The sequence below is a fragment of the Thrips palmi genome, unplaced genomic scaffold (genome assembly GCF_012932325.1).
Source record: "Thrips palmi isolate BJ-2018 unplaced genomic scaffold, TpBJ-2018v1 HiC_scaffold_15, whole genome shotgun sequence".
NCBI classification, from domain to species: Eukaryota; Metazoa; Arthropoda; class Insecta; order Thysanoptera; family Thripidae; genus Thrips; species Thrips palmi.
The window spans coordinates 2,070,316-2,089,032 of NW_023144624.1; the positions used below are offsets into that span (position 1 = coordinate 2,070,316).

The 18,717-nt window shown below is 56.3% G+C and overlaps 2 protein-coding genes across 4 annotated transcripts in view; both read right to left on the reverse strand.

Annotated features, from left to right (window-relative positions):
- Positions 1-321: 321 nt before the first annotated feature.
- On the reverse strand, positions 322-5,939 carry LOC117641425 (mitochondrial proton/calcium exchanger protein). Its single transcript, XM_034378722.1, has 13 exons — positions 5,627-5,939; positions 4,684-5,165; positions 4,459-4,602; positions 4,210-4,353; positions 3,900-4,103; positions 3,559-3,810; positions 3,342-3,482; positions 3,139-3,258; positions 2,911-3,039; positions 2,665-2,834; positions 2,421-2,571; positions 2,170-2,346; positions 322-2,074 (listed from the first exon to the last, which is right to left on the reverse strand). The coding sequence occupies exons 1-13, from the start codon at positions 5,685-5,687 to the stop codon at positions 1,931-1,933; spliced, it is 2,319 nt and encodes a 772-aa protein (XP_034234613.1). The 5' UTR covers positions 5,688-5,939; the 3' UTR covers positions 322-1,930.
- A 311-nt stretch (positions 5,940-6,250) lies between these two features.
- Positions 6,251-18,717, reverse strand: part of LOC117641412 (protein MLP1 homolog) — a 59,766-nt gene continuing 47,299 nt past the window's right edge. For all 3 annotated transcript variants that reach the window (XM_034378705.1, XM_034378704.1, XM_034378703.1), the window contains 13 exons: positions 14,297-14,365; positions 13,942-14,112; positions 13,616-13,867; positions 13,207-13,428; positions 9,935-10,096; positions 9,709-9,822; positions 9,230-9,609; positions 8,969-9,140; positions 8,553-8,860; positions 8,214-8,469; positions 7,821-8,138; positions 7,200-7,538; positions 6,251-7,118 (listed from right to left, as the gene is read on the reverse strand). In XM_034378705.1, coding sequence (XP_034234596.1) covers positions 6,534-7,118; positions 7,200-7,538; positions 7,821-8,138; positions 8,214-8,469; positions 8,553-8,860; positions 8,969-9,140; positions 9,230-9,609; positions 9,709-9,822; positions 9,935-10,096; positions 13,207-13,428; positions 13,616-13,867; positions 13,942-14,112; positions 14,297-14,365 — 3,348 coding nt within the window. In that variant the 3' untranslated portion in view covers positions 6,251-6,533. The remainder of the gene's footprint in view (positions 7,119-7,199; positions 7,539-7,820; positions 8,139-8,213; positions 8,470-8,552; positions 8,861-8,968; positions 9,141-9,229; positions 9,610-9,708; positions 9,823-9,934; positions 10,097-13,206; positions 13,429-13,615; positions 13,868-13,941; positions 14,113-14,296; positions 14,366-18,717) is intronic.

Sequence of the window (18,717 nt, forward strand, 5' to 3'; positions counted from 1 at the left end):
TTTTGCCTCATCACAGGGGAAAAAATCGTGAGGTTGTTCAAACAGGTGTGGCCCAGTGGGTTGAGATGTCGGTCGTGGTTTAAAAGTGCTTGGGTTCAACTCCCGGCTGGGTCTTAATCATATTTTCCGCCGCGGCGCGTCAAATGGGTGGCCTACCTTGAAGGCGCGGCTCTGTAAGGGCCAGCACTTGCAGGCAATCCTGGTTATAATAATAGCAAACTCGTCTGTCTCCCTCCCTTCTAAAGGTGCGTGAGAGTTCCGACCGTCGGCTCCCACCAAAATATTTGGGTGACAAGGGATTTCTGTAGATGAAAAACTAAATAAAAAGTAAGCCTTTAATGCTAACGGTAACAAAAATTTCTTCCTTTCTTTTGACAGAAAAGCAGAGAATTTTCTTTGCTTTTTTATTTTTGACCACCTTACACATAACAACAGAAAGATAATTTTTTGAGGTTGCCAGTGTAACACATCAAAATGGCAAATCTAAGCCCATGGTTGACTAAGAACCTAAAACCCACCTCCTGAACAGGATCGACCTTCAAAAACACTTCTATAATACAGTACAGAGAACAATTAACTGAATACACAAATTTATATTTACGAATCATCACAGTCCTTTGGAGGAGACTGGGTAGACAAACATTTCATTTAATAAAAAGCATAGTGCATGCAGAGCTTGGTGTCCCTCTGAGTATCCACTTGGATAACAATAAAAGTTCAAACTTGCTTCACCACACAACAGAAGGCAAAATGCCCTCAAGGACATGAATAATAGTTCAAATGATTTCGTTTTATGGAAAACTTAACAATTTAAAAGTATTTCAAATGTATAGTCAGTTTTGAGTATAGAGAACACCAAGACACATTAATAAAATAGGGATGAAAACATTAGACACTGCAAAATTTAACATAAACCAAAGCCTGAACTAATAAAGAGGAGTAATAAAGAACTATTGGAATCTACCCAGTTCCTGAATTAACAATGCATCTGGAACTCATGAGAGAAAAACAGATCATACAATCCATGACACCGCCACCATCATTATTACTCTGGGTGTGACATATGCTCATGGAGGTCTGTACATCATAAATAAACAAGACACATTAAATTATTACAATAAAAATAAGCAATCTGACAAGGTACACATATACAAGCTCAGGGAAAGTAACCTCTCAAAAAAGGAAAAAAAACAAGAAAGAAGAAAAACTTGATGTGGGTGAATCTGAACAGCACCTGAACTGATTACAGGGAGGCCTCCCTTACATTCACTCTGGCCAGCAGGATAAATGAGAAAACCATAAGTCAAGAATTTGAAAAATCAACTTCTTAGAGAAACTAATTTAATAAAATGGAGGTCTTAAAAAAAAAAAGTTATTTGTGTCAGAAAAAATAATAGTTTTCTATTTGAGGAAAAGAGACCAGACAATTGCATTATTTGCTGGGCACGGTACTTGCCTTATGTTGTGCTTCTGACAAAGTAGCAGATGAACATAGACAGTGCCTTGCTGAAAGTACCAGTACTATGATGTCTGTTCCATAGGGCAAACAAGCATGAGCTATTAAAACTTTGGTCTTCTTGACAGCCAAACTTGTAAAGTAAACAACATTACAGAAAAAGGTACGCAAAGAGATTTTCATTAACATAATGAAATGTGATTTCATCGCACTCAGCGCATATAAGTACTGTCCTGCCCTCTGACTATAAACTCACTTTAACTAAAGACCAATTTAACAAGGAATTGGTCAACATTATTGTCAAAAGTGATTCAGTGAAAGATCGACTCATTTGCACAAACCCATTTCCAGTCTTTCAGACCATTTGCCAGTTTTGTGTTTCTAGATGGCAAATCCCAATGACCTGGAGTCAGCACTCAATTCAAATTTCCTAGTTACACATATTTTTATAATTCATCACAGATAGCACTAACTTCATAAACTTCGTTTTGGTGATGTGCCTTCTTTACTGCTTGTGCTCGCTGATATTGAAGATTTCTGAGGCACTGCTCCTGATGGAGGTGGATTCGGTGGTGGGTTTGGAGATTTTTGGGATGCTGAAGTTGGTTCTGTAGAATCCTGTTAAAAATAGAAGTGAGTATGAGAGTTTCAGAAAAATAACACTTGTATACATTCAAATACAACTAATGACCACAGAAAGGCAGTTGTTTTACCTTTGAGCTTGCTTTAGAATTATCTTTCTGCTCTTCTTGTATAAACTGCTTTTCTAGAGCTCGTTCAATTTGGTCTTCTAAAAGCAAAGTCTCCTCACGTTTCAGAAGAAGAGCCAATTCATCTAATTGTTTATCAGATAGTTTCACGCTCTGGTCATTTCCAATTAACTCAATCATCTATTGATAAAGAGGAGGGTAAGAAAATCGTTTCAAAAAACAACAAAACACAATAATGGTTTAACAGCAAATACCTTAAGCAGATCATCAATTGGAATTGCACCATCTTTATCGTCATCCAATTTTGCAAGTGCCTCTTGTAGCCTTTCAAGCTTAGCATCGTCGGGCACTTTCTGGATTTGTTGAATAGTAGCAATTAAATCATCGATGGCAACAACTTCCTCTCTGAAAACCAAACCAAAATTTTGTGTGAAGGCAACAGATTTTAAGAAAGCATCTTTGCCAGTTAGTTCACAAAATTATCAAATGAACACATACTTTTCTTGAACTTCTTGCTTTTTCTTCTTCTCAATATCCAACAGAGCCTTTTCCATATTATTTATCATCTTACTAACTCTTGAGAAAAGACGCTTGGCTGCCTTGGATTCTGCCACAACTGGCTCCTTTTTGCCAGAGCCAACTGACACATCTTGCAGTTCTCTCAGATCCTGAAATGATAGAAAAAATAAGCAAATTTTGTAGCACCTGCTGTTTGTCTGAGATGAAAGATGACATGATGCTTACCTCCTGGTAATCTGCCATTTCTTCCTTCAGATCCTCAAGTTCTTCTTTCTCCACTAACAACTTCTTTCGTTTTTGACTCAATGAATCAAGGGCATCCTCCAAAGTTTCCATGTCAGATGCAGAAAGTTCCTACAAAAGTAAGGCCAAAGTATAGTCTCAGAAATAAATAAAATAGGTCAGTTTGACCACATTCCAGCAACAAAATTGTAGATGACATTGCATTTGTACCTCCTTCTTAGTTTCAGTTACACCAATGGGAACTGCTGCTTTCACATCAGTAATTGGTTCCAAGGGCTTTGCACCATCTGTAAGAACTTTGGCAGAGTCCACCAAGACCTCTTGTTGTTCCTAAAAATGAAGGTTTTAATTTTGAGCAGTAGAAAACAAAATAAAATGAAATACCAACAAATAAAGACAGGAACTGTGCGTACCTTTGCTTGGCGATCCCTTTCTTCTTGCTGCTCCTCGAGTTCCTCCTTGATTTTGCGTTGTTCTTCTTTCAAAATTTCCAGTTGGGTCAAGTTATCGGTCTTACCTTCACGCTCACCAAGAGCTGCTTTCGTTTGAGTTATCTAATTTTAAAAAAACCAAGATTGTAATTGCACTTACAAAGTACGATGTGTAAAAGTATTCTGAAATGATACATACAACAGTGTCTGGCAAAGAAAAGATGGTGGCCTTGAGTTGGTCACTAGTAGGCACAGTCTCAGGAAGCAAGAGAGCTCGAGACAGGAGCAATAGTGATGGTGGTACTTTTTCATTCAAGCTGAGATCTAACCACTGCTCAAGTTGGCTTCGTAATCTCTGTTCTGACATACCATAAGCTCGCATTCCTCTTGCACGGCAAGCCTGTTGTAATTCACTAGCATTCAAAGAGTCAACACCCTCTTGATGTATCATCTAAAAAGTAAAATCAACAATTTTTTTTTTAAATCCAGAAAATATGTGTAGAGTAACCATAAGAAATAGAATTGTATGTTATATCATACCTTATCATCAGCAGCCAAACTTCGTAGTTTCATGCGAAGCTGAAAGACTAAGAAGTTGCTGGTGCCAAGAGGTTTGATTTCAAGCACTCGGCATAAGGCAATAAGTTGAGGTCTAGACAAAGAATCAAGTGTGATTTCATCTTCAAAAATCTTTGAAAATTTGATCATCTCTTGGTTAGAAATTGGCTCAGTAGAATTGCGCATCTGAAAAATTAAATTTACAATTAATTAATAAACACTCTGTCCCACAGCAAAAATGAAAATACTTAAAACATTTTTTATAGTATAGAAATGTATCTTTCTACATTACCCGGTCAAAGAATTCCGCAAACTGTTTTGCAGCAGTAGATGAATGGTTTTTATCTTTGGCCTGCACTGCCATTTCATCTAGAGTTTGTTGCAAAAACTTTGCCATCTCAAGTTTTACTTTCAAAGATTTTTTCATATCTGCTTCCTGAAACATAAATGTAAAGAACAGGTAAGTGTTCTGACTCTCGCTCAATCTTGCTAAGTGGTAAATTATAAATTGTTATGATGTCCAGCTAACAAGAATCCTTACCTTGTCTTTTGCAGATGCAAAAGTGGATGGCAACATGCCAGGGAAGAATTTGATGAACAAAGGCAAAAGTAACTCCATAAAAGGAACAATGATAAACACTGAAAATGGAACTAGGCGAAATATATCACCAGTGGTCCGCACCAACTATTAACAAAGAAATAGAGAAGATTAACATACATTACGAACCAACTCTTTACTGAAAGAGATAAAATTTTTAACACCAACCAGTCTGTGTTCTCTACGACTCAATGTCTGTCCTCTTAATGCCTTCATGGCTAATTTTCTGGAAATATTTATATCTACAAAGAGCAGTCGGAAACCATGGTAATAATGTTTCAATTCATCCATAATGCGTGTTGATAATGGTTTTTTAGGAACAACTTGCTGCTCCTTGGACTCAGCCTCATCCTTAGCTTTTCCTTTCAACAAATTGACAGTCTCCTCAACTTTTGATGAGGCTTTGGCTGGTTCCTTGTCCAAACATCTTGATCCTACATGAAACTGACGAACCAATACCACACTTCCATTTGTTGCGACACGAGTGCATTCATGGCAACTCTCACATTCCAGAAATCCTCGGGGTGAAAACTGTGTTCCATACAGGGATGCATGTCTCTCGACATATGGGTATGACAGGTTGGTTGAGGATGATAATTTGTGATGAGGAAAACTTCTGTATTCTCTCAAAGTCCATTGTGTGTTGTAGCCTGAAAATATCACACACAAGAAGATGATTAGAATAATGTAGAGCAATATTGGCAATGGATGACATCAACTAATAACTTAGCCTCAGGAAAAGCACTGAATCAAAAATGCGGTAAAAATATGTTTCTAGTTTGACATCAAACAACAACAAAAAGTAACTTAATGAATGGTACCAGATAGAAATGGAAAGCAAATAGTAATGTCGCAGCATACAGTCTGAGTAAATTTGACGATGGAAGGAGAGTTAAAACAGGTAGTGGCTAGGGACAAAAATAATAACTCTTGAAAAAAGGAGAAAAATGTAACTATGCATTTAATATTTTTTTAAATAACGGCGATTGAAGTAACATTAAGAGAGTACTAAGGTTATGTCGCTTTGGTGAATTAAAATCCACAGTGGCCAACAATGACAGACACAGTAAAGAAGTGACAAGACAGAAGTAAAACAAACGATACTACTTACTTTTCAGGATACTAGTTGATGACCTAATAATGCATCTTTGCGAGTTTAAAAGAGACATCATGTTTACTGACTGACGACAGGAGTTTGGTTAGTTGACGACCAAACTGCCATTACACAGCGAAACTATATTTAAGAATGACGTGTGACAATTCCAAAGTTTTTAAATTGCCATTAAAAGTCCTCGTCGTCATGTGAGGTAAGATCAAAGGTGTAAAATGAAAATTTGCGACAGAATAGCACCTTAGAAACTAGAAAGGGACATCTCCAAAGAGGTGCAGCTGATGAAGATGGTGTGACCCCTCTTCCCCCTTCCACATGCCACCACTCCCCTCATCCGCCGAAGCCGGCATGAGAAATTTAGCCGGATTGGCGAAAGCGGAGTATGACAAACTTCTGGGGAATTCCACGTTGGATGGGTGGCCTACTCTGCAGTCTGCAGGCGGCGAAGCTACATGACCCCTGAGACTCTAGGCACTCTAGGCGAGGCGAGGCCTCGTCGCCCGTCCCGATATGCCTATGCCGCTGCATGGAGCGCTTTTGCTTGGTTTCCTATTTCCAGAGTCTACAAACCACCGCGACAAGGGACAAGGACGGGACAGGGGAATGCAAAACTCAAACGCAGTGTAAGGAGAGAAGTATCTTTATTCTTATCGGTAATTAGACATAACGAAATGGCTGGTGGCTCCTTCTATTCCGCGCTCCCTTTGCTTCGCTGCGCTTCGCTGCCTAGCGTTGGCACTGGGGGGCGCCTGGCTCCTGGTCCGCCCGGACCGAGGCCCGGACCGAGGCCCGGACGGTCCCCGCTGGTCGTGCGGCCAGTGCCGCGGCAGCGCGGCGCGCCACCCTCTATGTACATCGTCGACGTGGGCCTCTTGGCGAGCCGCCCCGGACTGCCCCTTCCCTTCCGTCACCTTCCGCTGGCAGCGCTGCTGTCGCTGCGCGGCCACTTGAGGGCCAGGACGTTCTTGGGGGGCAGCGGCGGCGGCGTCCTCTTGGCCGCGGGCGCCGTCGGCATCGGCGGCAAGCTCGCGAAGGCCTTGCTGCCGTCAGTCTCTTTCTTTGGCACGGGTTTTGGCGGGGTGGCTGGCTTGCTCGCCGTCATCATCATCATCATCTCCGAGTTCCGGAACGCCTGCAGGCTCTTCCGGAACAGCGACACGGACGGCGGCGCGGGCTTGGCCTCGTCCGCGTCGTCGTCCTCCTCGGGCTGCTGCGCCGCCTGCGCCGCCGCGGCGATCTCGTCGTTGAGGGCGGGCGGCGGCGACTCCTTGTCGCGGCGAAGCTCCTCGAGCTGCTGGTCCTTGGCGGCGAGCGCCGACTCGACGCGGAACAGGTCGCGCTCGGCCTTGTCGTGGGCGGCCGACAGCTGGGCGCGCAGCGATCCGACGGCCTCCTCCAGCGTGTCCACCTCCTCGCGCAGCTCGGCGCACGTCACCTCCATGTCCTGCATCGTCTTCTCGCCCACCGCAATCTGCGACTGCAGCGCCGAGATCTGCGGAGAATGGGCGGGTTAGAAAGAAACAAGTGAAAGGCGACGCGTCGTCACGTGGCCGCCCTGGCCGCCGCCACTCACCTCGGTGTTGGTGCGCTGCTCCATGGCGGCCAGCGCGTCCTGCCTGCTGCGCAGCTCTTCGGCCAGGTCCAGCGCGCGCCGCCGCTCCGCCGCCGCCTCCTCCGCCATGGGGCCGTCGACGCGCTCCTGCAAAGCCTGCAGCGCGCCGCGGCACGCCTTCATCTCCTCGTGGAAGCGGTCCGCCTCCTCGGCCACGGCCTGCTTCTCCTGCTCCAGGCTGCGGATCCGCGCCAACAGCACGCGCTCCTGCGCCTCCAGCTCGTGCACGCGCTCCGACAGGGCGGCCTGGTCGGCCAGCGCCTGCCGCAGCTTGCTCTCCGAGTCCTCGAGACGGCGCACCTAGGAGGGGAAGACAAGCACCGGTCAGCTTGGCGTCGGCCACCACCACCAAACACAAACCCGAGGGCCAATCACTTGAAAACTTTGCAATTGCGGATGAATCTTACGCGAATTTCAAGACGAGTTGCGACAAAATATGAAGTAGAGTAAATTTCAAAGGATTTCACCCGAATTTCATTAATTTTGAAGAACTTTGAAATCTACGCGTGTCTCTGCCGTCGTGAATTACAGAGTCGTACCAAAGTTCCCCTCGATAAAGATAGAACGGTTGTTGGGACCCACCTTCCTCCTGAGCTCCTCCTCGGCCTCCTCGGCCCGAGCCAGGCGCCGCTTGTAGTTGAGCTCCATCTCGGTCCACAGCCCGTCGGCCGCGGCCAGTGTCTCCTGGAAGGCGGACTCCTTCTGCTCAAGGAAAGCGATCTTCTGGTGCATGTCCTGCTCGGCGGCGACCAGCTGCGCCAGGCGCTCCAGCACCTCGCTGTCGTCCCTCTTGGCTGGCGGCGCGGCGGCGTCCACCTCGTCCACGAACTCCTCGTCGGCGTCCTCCGCGCAGACGCTGTGGGCGGGGGCGGGGAGCGGCAGGGCGGCTCGCTGCTCGCGCTGCGGAACACGAAGCAGTCGGTGAGCACGGCGGCAGGTTCCGCCACGCGGCTTGACACCGAGCGCGCGCCTCACCTGCTGAAGGTAGTGCTTGTAGTGCGCCAGGTGGAAGGCGACGATGGCGGGCAGCGCCGACTCGACCGCGGCGATGGAGGCCCTCAGCTCGCACTCGGCCTCCTCCAGCTCGAAGTTGCGCGTCTCCAGCGACTGCAGCGCCATCTCCAGGCGGCCCTGCAGCTGGTGGGCAGCGCTGAGGCTGCGGCGGGCGCGGCCCAGCTCCACTTCCAGAGCGCCCTCGCGTTCCCGCAGCTGGACAACCTCGACCTCCAGCCTGCAACGACGCGCCGCGACGGGCGGTAATGAGGCTCTCTCCACTGCCATCCCCGTTCCCCGTCCCCACTGCACTGTACTCACTGTTGGCACCGCAGCCTGGTGTCGTTCTCCGCCTCCTCCAGCTCGCAGCGCTCCTCCTCCAGGTCGCGGTTCCTCCTCACGAGCAGGTCGGCAGCCTCCCTCGCCTCGCGGGCCTGGCGCTCCAGGGCGGCCACCCTCTCCAGCAGGCGCGCGCACCCGCGCAGCTCGGGGTCCGAGCAGCGCTCCAGCTCGGCCAGCTTGTCCTCGAGCAGCGCGGCGCGCGACCGGAAGAAGTCGAGCTCGCGCATCTTGAGCTGCATCTGCGTGGCGCCGAGCGCGGAGGGCGCCGCGGCCGGTGCCTCTGGACGCTGTGGACAGGCAGCACATCAGCCTCGCGCCACGTGTTCAGCGGCCAACAAATCTCGTTTTCAAAGCGACGACAAAAGCAAGCTGCCTCTGCAAGCGGCGAGACGCACCTTGAGCTTGGTGACCGCGCCGTGCTCCTCGAAGCGCTCTCTGATCTGAGACAGCTTCTGGATCTCGGCGCTCAGGGCGCCCGTGGCGGCCGGCGCGGCCGGGTGCGCCTTCGCGGTGGAGCCGAAGGCGGGCAGGGACGAGAACGGCGCGTCCGTCTCGGCGGCGGCAGACCTGGCATGGCGGTGAAGGCACAGTGTTAACAGCACTGCAGTCGAGGTTCAGCGGCACGGCGGCACGGCCGCTCGGTATTCGGTACTCACTGCGAGGCGCTTTGGTGACAGCTGCAGGCCCACGCCGCCTCCGTCTGCGTCGCGGCGCTCGCGAGGTCGGCGAGCACGCCGTCTTCCGAGTCCTCCTCGAAGATGCCGCTCTCCTGGAGGCAGTCGGCGTGCTTGAGGTTCTTGTTGTTGTTGTTGTTGTTGTTGTTGTTGGCCGCAGCGTTGGTGGCGTTGGCGCTGCTGCCGCCCAGCCGCTGGATCTGGTTGAAGAACTCCTGCTTGCGCCGGAACTCGTCCCTGCTGGACTGCTTGGCGTCGGGGAGGTCCTCCGCGTCGTCGGCCACGTCCGTGAACGGCAGCACCGTGGCCACGATCCTCTGGTTGGGTGCCTTGACCGGACTCTGCGGTTTGGCAGCAGCGTCCTAAAGAAGAGAAAATGAAAACCAAAATAAATACATGTCCAAACATAGAGAGCGTAGTTGTTATTGTTTCTGTTGTTGCCGGCCACCACACCCACCCACCTTGTTGAGCTGCTGCTGGTACGAGTCGAGGAGCTGCAGCGCCCTCTGCAGGCAGCCCCGGTCCTCCTCGGCCTCCAGGGAGCTGGCGAGGAGCGCCAGCTTGTCCCGCACGGCCTGCAACGCGACCATCTTTCAGGGATGCCGACTTTAGCGCAGAGCGAGGCAACGCGCGGCAACGCGCAGCAACGCGCCGCCGACTGGGTCCCAGCACTCATGGCACACTCACCGCGCCGTCGCCGTGCTGGTGCTGCTGGTGCTGCTGGTGCGTCGGGCCGGCATGGTTGTCTCCGTCGTCGCTGGCCCCGAGCGACAGCAGCCCAGAGTCCTCCGTCACCGTGTCGCTCTCCGTGTCGGTGCACACATCCCGCGTGGCGCTGCACACCGAGCTCTGCAACCAAAGCGCACGGTAGCCGAGCGCGTTAAATTCAAGTCTCCACTTATAATAGTAGGGTCACAAGTTCGACTCCCCACTGAAGAATTTTTTTTCCATCGGCCAAAGCGTCCTATTTTGGAGGACCGGAGGGCCGCAAGCACGCAGAGGCCGTCCCGAGTCCCGAGTCCCGGGCCGCCCGCGCGACCGGGCATGGACCGGGCCCCAATTCGCATCTCCATTGCCAAGGTCTGGCAGAGTCATATACGTACGCGCGGTGCGGCGGGGCGTGGCGGGGCGTGGTGCGGCGGGGCGGGGCGAAGTGGTCTGGTGAAAGGCTGCCAGAGCTCATCACGTATCAGAGATGAATTGGGCCTCGGACGAGAGACTGAGACAGGCGGACGGGCGGGGCTTCGGGGCCGCGGGCCGCGGGGCCGGCCGGCGCACACAGCCCACCTGCCCGCGGTTTCCCAATGTGTTCTAGGCCGGCCGGCCGGCCAGCGGGCTCGCTCGATTCGCGCGCTCAATCGACCCAATTGGATTTGAAACGAGCCGACGTCGAGCCGACGGGAAGGGGCCGGCGCTCCCAGGCCCAGGCCAGGCCCAGCCGTCTGATTCCGAACACTGCTTTGTCGCTCTGTCTCTCTCGCACCCCTACGGACCGCCCCATGAGTGCGAGAGAGACAGAGCGACGAAAGCAGTGCTCGGAATCAGACGGCAGGCCAGGCCCGCCGCCGCGGGTAGGCAACCGCTTCGCCGCGACGCGCACCTGTGCCGCGGCTGGCCTACCTCGGGGCCCGCATGTGGGTCACCGGCACAATTAGAACCCCCTCCACCGACCCGAGCGGCAGCGCGGCAGCGCGGCACTGCCCTGTCACGACGGCCGAAATAATCACTCACAATTATCTGTCACATATCTGATCAGGGACGATCGGTGCAGCCTGATCCGGAACGGGGCGGGACGGGCGTGGCGGAGGGACAATGGGCACGCCCCGCCCCGCCACGCCCCGCCACGCCCCGCCACGCCCCGCCACGCCACGCCACGGCCTCGGGTACGCCACTGCCGCGCCCCGCCGCACCCAGGAGGTCCGTCCGCGTCACGTACCGCGTCCCGCCGCTGCGCGGGTACACGGCAAGGGAGCTCGATTCTAAATGGGGGACCTCTTTCCTCCTTTCGCGGCGCGCGGCACCGGGCCGGGCCGGGCCTAACTGTTTGGAATAGACGAAAATAAGCGCTTCCATCTTCCATCTCGGTCTGGCTGGCGGCCCAGGGCCGAGGCTGCGCCCATCCCGTCCCTCCTCCATCTCTCTCCCTCGGAACCTGTCCAACGGATGCGCGGCGCGCGGCCGTGCCGTACAGTTAGTCCGGCTGCTTGCCGTCCACCGTTGCCGTGGAAATGATGGGCGACGCCGAGAGGCCTTCGGGATGGAAATTAATCAACCACCGCGGCGAATTAAAAACGTTCGCCAAAAGTTTGCTACCATCTCTCTGCCTCTCTCGCACTCACGGGCCGTCCCCCGAGCGCTGCTCGGAACAGGCGCTGGCCGACGACGAGGACGACGTCGTAGGGGCGCGCTGTGGCTCATAAAGCCACATGAATGGAGGCGAAGAAACCCAAGCGCGAGTCACCGGATCAAACTACGTCGGCAAAAAGACGCGGCGAGACGGCGAGGCACGCGAGGGGCAGGTGCTAGCCCAGCCGAGCCATCCCGAGGGACTGTGGTTCGTCGTTCAGTCTCCGTCGCACTCGTGCGGCGTTCCGTGGGGGCGCGAGAGAGACAGAGCGACGCAGCGATCCTCCGGAATGGTTCGGCTGGTGACTCACGCGGCGTGCGCGGCGTGCCGCGGACCGAGTTTGGGGCAATTATTTGAGCGGCATGCCGGGCAGCGCTGCAGCGCGGAGCAGCGCGCCAAGGTGATGGCTGGCTGGCGGGCGACACACGCCTCTTCGTCGCCCTGTCTCTCTCGCACCCTCACGGGGCAGCCCATCCGTGCGAGAGAGACAGAGCGACGAAAGCACTGCCTGGTCCGTTTGGCTGGTTTGGCGCGCCTCCTTCTTGGGCGCCTCATTTCGCCGCGCGCCTCACCGCACCGCAGCCACCGCAAAGCAGGCGGAGCAGGCGAAGCACCACCTGCTGCAGGTGTCACTGCGTCGCCTGGCGGTGGCCTGGCGGTGGCGGCCTGGCGGTGTGCGGTGTGGTCTGGCCGCGGAGGCTCCCCGTTAGCGTTAGCGTGAATCTCGACCCGGCCCCTCCCAGCCGGGTCGTCCGCGCGCGACCCGAAACGACGACGACAACGAGGACGACACACACCAGGGCAACCCGGCCCGCTGAGGCCGGGGCAGGCCGTGGCAGGCCGGGGCACCGCCGTGAAAGATCACCGCGTTCCCGGGCGCCTTCGCCTGCCTCGCCTGCCTCGCCGGCCTGCCCCTTCGCCTGGAGCAGCGCGCCAGCAGCGCGCCAGCACACCGTATCTCCGCGGCGCCGCGCCGCACTTACGGCGCCCCGCCTCGCCGTGCGCCTCATTGTCGTGGCCGGCAGCCTTGACCGTTAGCAGCACGACGTCACCATCACCGTCACACACGGCACCTCCACCGGCGCCATCAGCGCTACCCATTCAATCTCGTCCTAGAAAACATGAAAAGCTACTCGTTCCCTTTCAAAAAAACATTAGTTCTTAATCTGGATGATACTCTTGCCGAAAGGCGCTTTGAAAGGCCGCGGCGAGGCCGTTGCCGTTCCCAGGCGCTCCTTCCCGATGGGCGACGCGACCTAAAAGAGCCCAACTTGGCCGCGGGCGACGACCACGGGGCGCCCCGCAACGCCACAACGCGCCACAACGGCACGATGGCCAAAATCTACCATCTACAAAGCGGAATCTGGAGCACCGCGCCGTGGGCCTTGCCGTGGGCCTTGCCGTGGGCCTTGCCGTGGGCCGCGCCGGCCGGCCCAGCCAAGAGCACGTCGACCGCACGCACCGAGGGAGCCCCGTGCAGGCGGGCAGTCCCGCCGAGCAGCGCGGTACAGCGTGGCGGCCTGCCCTGGACTTCGCAGGCGCTTGGAACTGTCGCTGCCTCCGGCGTTGAGGTCTCCGTCCGGTCCGGCCAGACGGTCTCACACGGTCTCACCTTGTCCACGATGCCCTCCAGCTCCAGCAGCCGGAACTCGAGCAGCTCGTTCTGGTCGCGCAGCTCGGCCAGCTCGGCCGTGAGGGCCTGCTCGCGCTGCCGCAGCTCCACCACGTCCTGCAGGGCGTCGGCCAGCGCCGCGCCGTGCGAGTGCGTCTGCGCCGCCAGGGCCGGCAGCGCGGGGCATGGCCGTCGGGACAGGGCGCGCTTCAGGTCGTAAACCTGGGGGCAGAGCGGCAGTTTGAATCCGAGCCGGGCGTCGCCGCGCCCTCTCTCTCGCACTCCTACGGGACGTCGCGGGAGTGCGAGAGAGACGGAGCGACGAGGGCACTGTTCGGAATGGAGCGGCAGGGCAAAAGCGTGAGTCAGCGCAGCGGCGGCGACGGAGGATGGAGTACACTGTAAGTACCTGCGCCTCCAGCTTGGCCCGCGCCTGCCGGTCGTTGTTCTTGGCCTGCAGCTGCTGCATCTGCTGGTACGCCCGCTGCAGCTGCAGGTGGTCACGCATCAGCTGCCAGTACAGCACCGAGTGCGCGCCCAGCTGCTCCGGGGACGAGGACCCGCCCTCGCCCAGGGACTCGCCGCCCGGCGACGAGGACCCCGACGACCCGCCCTGCGAGCAGGGGGAGCCGCCCGAGGACGTGGCGCACCCCGCCGCCAGCTGCGCAAAAGAAAAATGTTTTAATTCAGCGCGCCAAATCGGGCAGGCATGTCGTTTGTGCGGACTGTACTTACGTCATTCCAAACATCGCCGATGCCGGGGGTGGGGGACAGGGAGGACGGCCCGGACGACAGGGGTGACTGGGGGCCCCCCAGGGAGCCCCCCAGCGGGCCTCCCAGCCCCACCAGCCCCCCACCGGGGACGGGGAACTCCTCGGCCTCGGACACCGGCTCCAGAGAAATCAGCTGGCGGGCAGGACGCACAGGTTATCGCCGGGTTTATCAGTCGAGCGATTCCGCCGCCCGCACTCCTCGCCCTGTCTCTCTCGCACCCCGAGGGCACTCGCCGTGAGTGCGACAGAGACAGAGCGACAGAGGGAAAACAAACACGGCAGCGTGGGCGGGGCGGCGGGGGGCCGCAAGGACTCACCCTGTGGAAGTGTCGCATGAGACCCTCCTCCGTCTCCCCTTTGCCGGCATTCGTATCGGTGGGAGGGTGCTGCAACAGACAACAAAGCGCATCGTCAGCGCAGCGTCAGCCCGGCGTCAGCCTGCAAACAAGTGGCTCTGCAAATACGGCCGGCTAGCTTATTTGCAGTGTGCTGCCTGCAGCTCGCCTGCAGCTTGCCTGTCCCCCTGACCGTATGGTCCGTATGGTGCGCGCTTTCTCCAAACACCCCGCGGCCCCGCGACCGCGCGTGAGTGCGCGCTGTTGGGTGTGTGTGTGTGTGCGTGTGTGTGCGTGTGTGCGCGCCAAGGTATCGTCCCAGCCGGTCACCGGTCGGCAGGGCATCTTCGTCCTGCCTGCCAATAATGACATAACACGGCGCTGAAAATGACCCGGGAGGGGAAAGGGGAAAGGAAGCCCAGGATGGCGAGGCGAGTGACGCGTGCGTTTCGCTTCAAGTTCGGGAGACGTGGCCGGGCCTGCACTGGTAAGGCCTGCAACAAGTATTTCCCCAAACGGCGCGCCGCGGTGACGTCAGCAGCCGCGCCGGATTGTCGGATGCTGCGCGGGCTGGCGCGGGCTGGCGCGGGCTGGCGCGGGCTGGCGCGGGCTGGCGCGGGCTGGCGCGGGCTGGCGCGGGCTGGCGCGGGCTGGCGCGGGCTGGCGCGGGCTGGCGCGGGCTGGCGCGGGCAAGCTGCGCGATGCGGGGGAAGCAAGGGAAGGCGTTTGAGCCGAACATGTCGAAAACTGCTGAAGAAACTGCACGCGCTGCGCAGCGCTGCCCCGCCGGCACACACACTGCTATCATCATCATCCTCCCGAAGCCTGCAGCCCGCGCAGCCCGGCGCAGCCAGCAGACGCTATAAGCCCTTCCTTTCACCCACGGTGGCTCGGCTCGGCCCGGCCGGTGCCCCGGCTCGGCTCGGCTCGGCTCGGCTCGCTACGGCCGTAATGGCCTGCAGTCATCCTCGCAAACTGGCGCTGGAGGTACTTGACGGCGGCGAGCGTCGGTCGGGCCGTTGTTGCCGGGCAGGTGATATATATTTGGCGAAAAGTAAAAGTCCCGGCGGCCTGCCTGCCTGCCTGCCCGCCTGAGGCCGGCTGGCCAGCGCGGCACTGCGAGGCACTCAGTGTCCGACACTGTCCGCCGGCCGATGGATGGATGGGCTGCCCGGCGTGGCGGCGTGGCGGCGTCGCGGCGTGGCCCGGCGCTGCAGAGCTACCAACACGAACGCGCGGGGGAAAAAATGAAATTCCGGAGCCGTAGCGTGTTGCCAACATGGGCGGCAGAAAAACGAAGAGAAAGAGGGCCGGCCGGCTGGCCGGGGTAGTGGGCACCGAGTGTTCGGCGATCCATCTTGCGTCGCCCGTTGTCGCTCCGGCCGGCCGGCCAGCCTGCAGTGGCCTGCAGCCGAAAGGGACTCCAGTTGCTATTAAAAACGGATTGCCCGCTGTGGGAACCGCGGCGCCAAAGGGTCGGACGGACGGACAGACAGACAGACAGACAGACAGACAGACAGACAGACAGACAGACAGACAGACAGACAGACAGGCACAAAGATCTGCACGTCACGTTTGCGCGCGGTGCAGGCTTTATTAGTGGCCACTTCTTGGATTAAAAATAATCAAGCAGCGGTTAGCGGGCAGGGCCTGGCAGGGCGCGGCGAGAGAGGACGTGGCCCCACGGGGCAGCAAAGTTCACGGCGCAAGGAAAACAAAACAAAAAATCAATTTCCATCGAGTTCCAAAAGCAGGATTGGTTGTGGTGGCCGCGCCAGGCAGGAACTGCTTGAGGAACACCGGATTCGTGCCGAAACTACGAAACGGGCGAGGCCATTGCTACTATACTACAAAGCGGGCGCGGCGCGGCCCGACGCGGCGGCCTGTGCCATTCACACAGAATTGAAAAAAAATGAAAGAAGAGAGAGATGGGGAGAGAGATGGGGAGAGAGATGGGGAGAGGGGGCGTGAGGCAGTCGTTGTTCTTGCGTTATATAGTGTGCGGTTTCTAGGATGCTCCGGCGGTGCCTCCGGGCGTGAAGGGGCGTGGCGGCGCGCGGCGGCGCGCGGAGGGGCGGGAATATTTGAATGATTGCGCGTCGCTGAACCGCTACACCCGGCCTGCCTTCTTATAGTGCACTGGCCTGCCCGCGCCTGCCCGCCAGCCACACGCACGCCGAGAAAAGAAATTCATTCGTTTCCGCTTCTGCACGCTTCTACACGCTCCTGCACTCGCACATGGCACTGCGAGTATGCAAAAGTGAATAACGCCCCAACGGCGCGTGCGCAATTTGAATTTCTTCCACGAGACCCCATTTTGGCGCCAAAAGCGTGACGACCAGTGCCTGCAGTCACGAAGCAGAAGCGGCAAGTTAGAGATGAGGAATGGGTTGGCCCGGCGGGCCAGCGCCACTGTTGCAGTGGTATCGGCTGTGACAGTCCGTGTCGCCGAAGGTGGCTGGGCTAGCCGAAGATGGCCGAGCCCACGGGCTCGGCTCAGCCCGCGGGCTGCCGGAGCCGAGCCAGGCCGGGCCTGGGTAGCTGGCTGGCGGGCGGCGGCCGCCGGGCGAGCCGAGCCGTGGCCGTGCCGCCGGCGTGCTGGCCGAAGTAGCCGGGGGGAAGAGGGCAGAGACGAGATACGAAATTTTGAATGAATGACAACAGAGCATAACAGTAAACACTCTATCGTAACCATGGAAGGGCTCCTCGCCTCACCAAATAGTTACAATTCGCAATGTGATTCAAATTTCCGAGCGCGCTTCTCGGTAGCGTGGTGACGTCAGCGCCATGCTGGGCCGCGCCGCAGGCAGCTCGCTAGCTCGCTCCCGTCCCGTCGCTTGCTGCCCGGCCCGGTGCCCGACTGTCTTCGTCATCCGCGTCTGTCCGTCTTCCCCCCAGCCGAGCCGAGCCGAGGCAGCAGCCCTCCAGCCCGCGGGCTGGGCTGGGCCGGCTGGGCCGGGCTGGGCTGGGCTGGGCTGGCGGTAGCGCTGCGCAGCCCGCAGCCCGGCCGGGCTGGCCCATTCCTCAACTCTACGGCAAGTGTTCCTCGGGGGCGTTGCTACAGCATGCTGGTGTGGTCGGTCACGGGAGGACACGAAAATGACTCGCGTTTTTAGTTTTTCCTTCCCCCGCGAGTTTGGCACGACCCTGGTAAAAGCGCGGCCGACGAGTGTTGCCGCCGGGACTTTAATATATTCGGGAGTAGCAAAAAGGGGGCGGAGAGAGAGAGAGAGAGAGAGAGAGAGAGAGAGAGAGAGAGAGAGAGAGAGAGAGAGAGGGAGAGAGAGCGGGGAGAGGGGAAAGGAGCTCGAGAGCGGGATTGATTGTCTCATAGGGCGCCGTAAAAAAGCGCGCCAAGCAGGAAGGGGGAAAGGGGGGGGGGGTCATATTTCCAGGTAGGACTACGCCGCTTCCAACTCATTCCCTGTCGCCGCCGAAAAAATGGGCACAATACGCCATGAATCACCTTGGCCTCCAAAAGGCAGAGCCAGGCCAGCCAAGGGGCCGTGCCGCGCCGTGCTGCCACCACCACCAGCGCGCCGGGCTTGACCACGCCGCGGCCGCCGCACCAGCAAAATATTAAACAATTATTTCTTTACTCTGTACGAAAGATTAACATTTTTTGGCGGCAATTGCCTGGCAGGGCCTGGGCTGGTGTCGCGCTCCGCCCGCTCCGCCCACGCGCGCGCTGGCCTCTAATTGGCCGCCGGCAATTACCTTCTGTTTTGTAGTGACGGCGCGGAGCAGTTCTTACAGTACCGTACCTACCCGTACGAAACACCTTGGCTGAGAGTGGTTTGGATCTTGTCAGAAAGTTGTCTTACGATCCAGACGATTTGGAGACAGAGTTCAGACCGTCTCGAGAGCGTTTGAAGACAATCTTGAGAGCAGACCAAGACAATAGTAAGACGAGTGAGCCAAGCGAGCGGTGGGCTGGATCGCGGGCCAATGTGGTCTCTCAACGGTCGGAATCGCGTCTTTATTTGGAACAAATCAAGACCGAGTTCTGACGGGATTCAGACGGGATTCAAACGACGCTGAAAGAAGACGCCAGCGCGAAGCGCGTGGGGGAAAAGAGAGGGCTGGACCGAGCGGGCTTCGAACCAGCGACAGACTACAACAGCAGTCGTGCCAGTGGTCGAACCCGCTCGGCCAAAGCGGATACTGCGGAGCGGTGCTGCGAACTGAGCCCTAGAGTCGCACCTCGCACGCGCGGTAGTGATGTTGTGTTGTTACTGACACTTGAAGAGCTCTTGAAGACATTGTGAACTTCTAAAGACTTGCGGCAATTTAAATAGTACTGCATGCGTTCACTGGTAAAACAAAGGAGGCCATTCGTGGCGTAAAACTGTTTATGGCCTGTCTCCAACCCTCAGCAGTTCTTCAAGTGTCAGTAACAACAC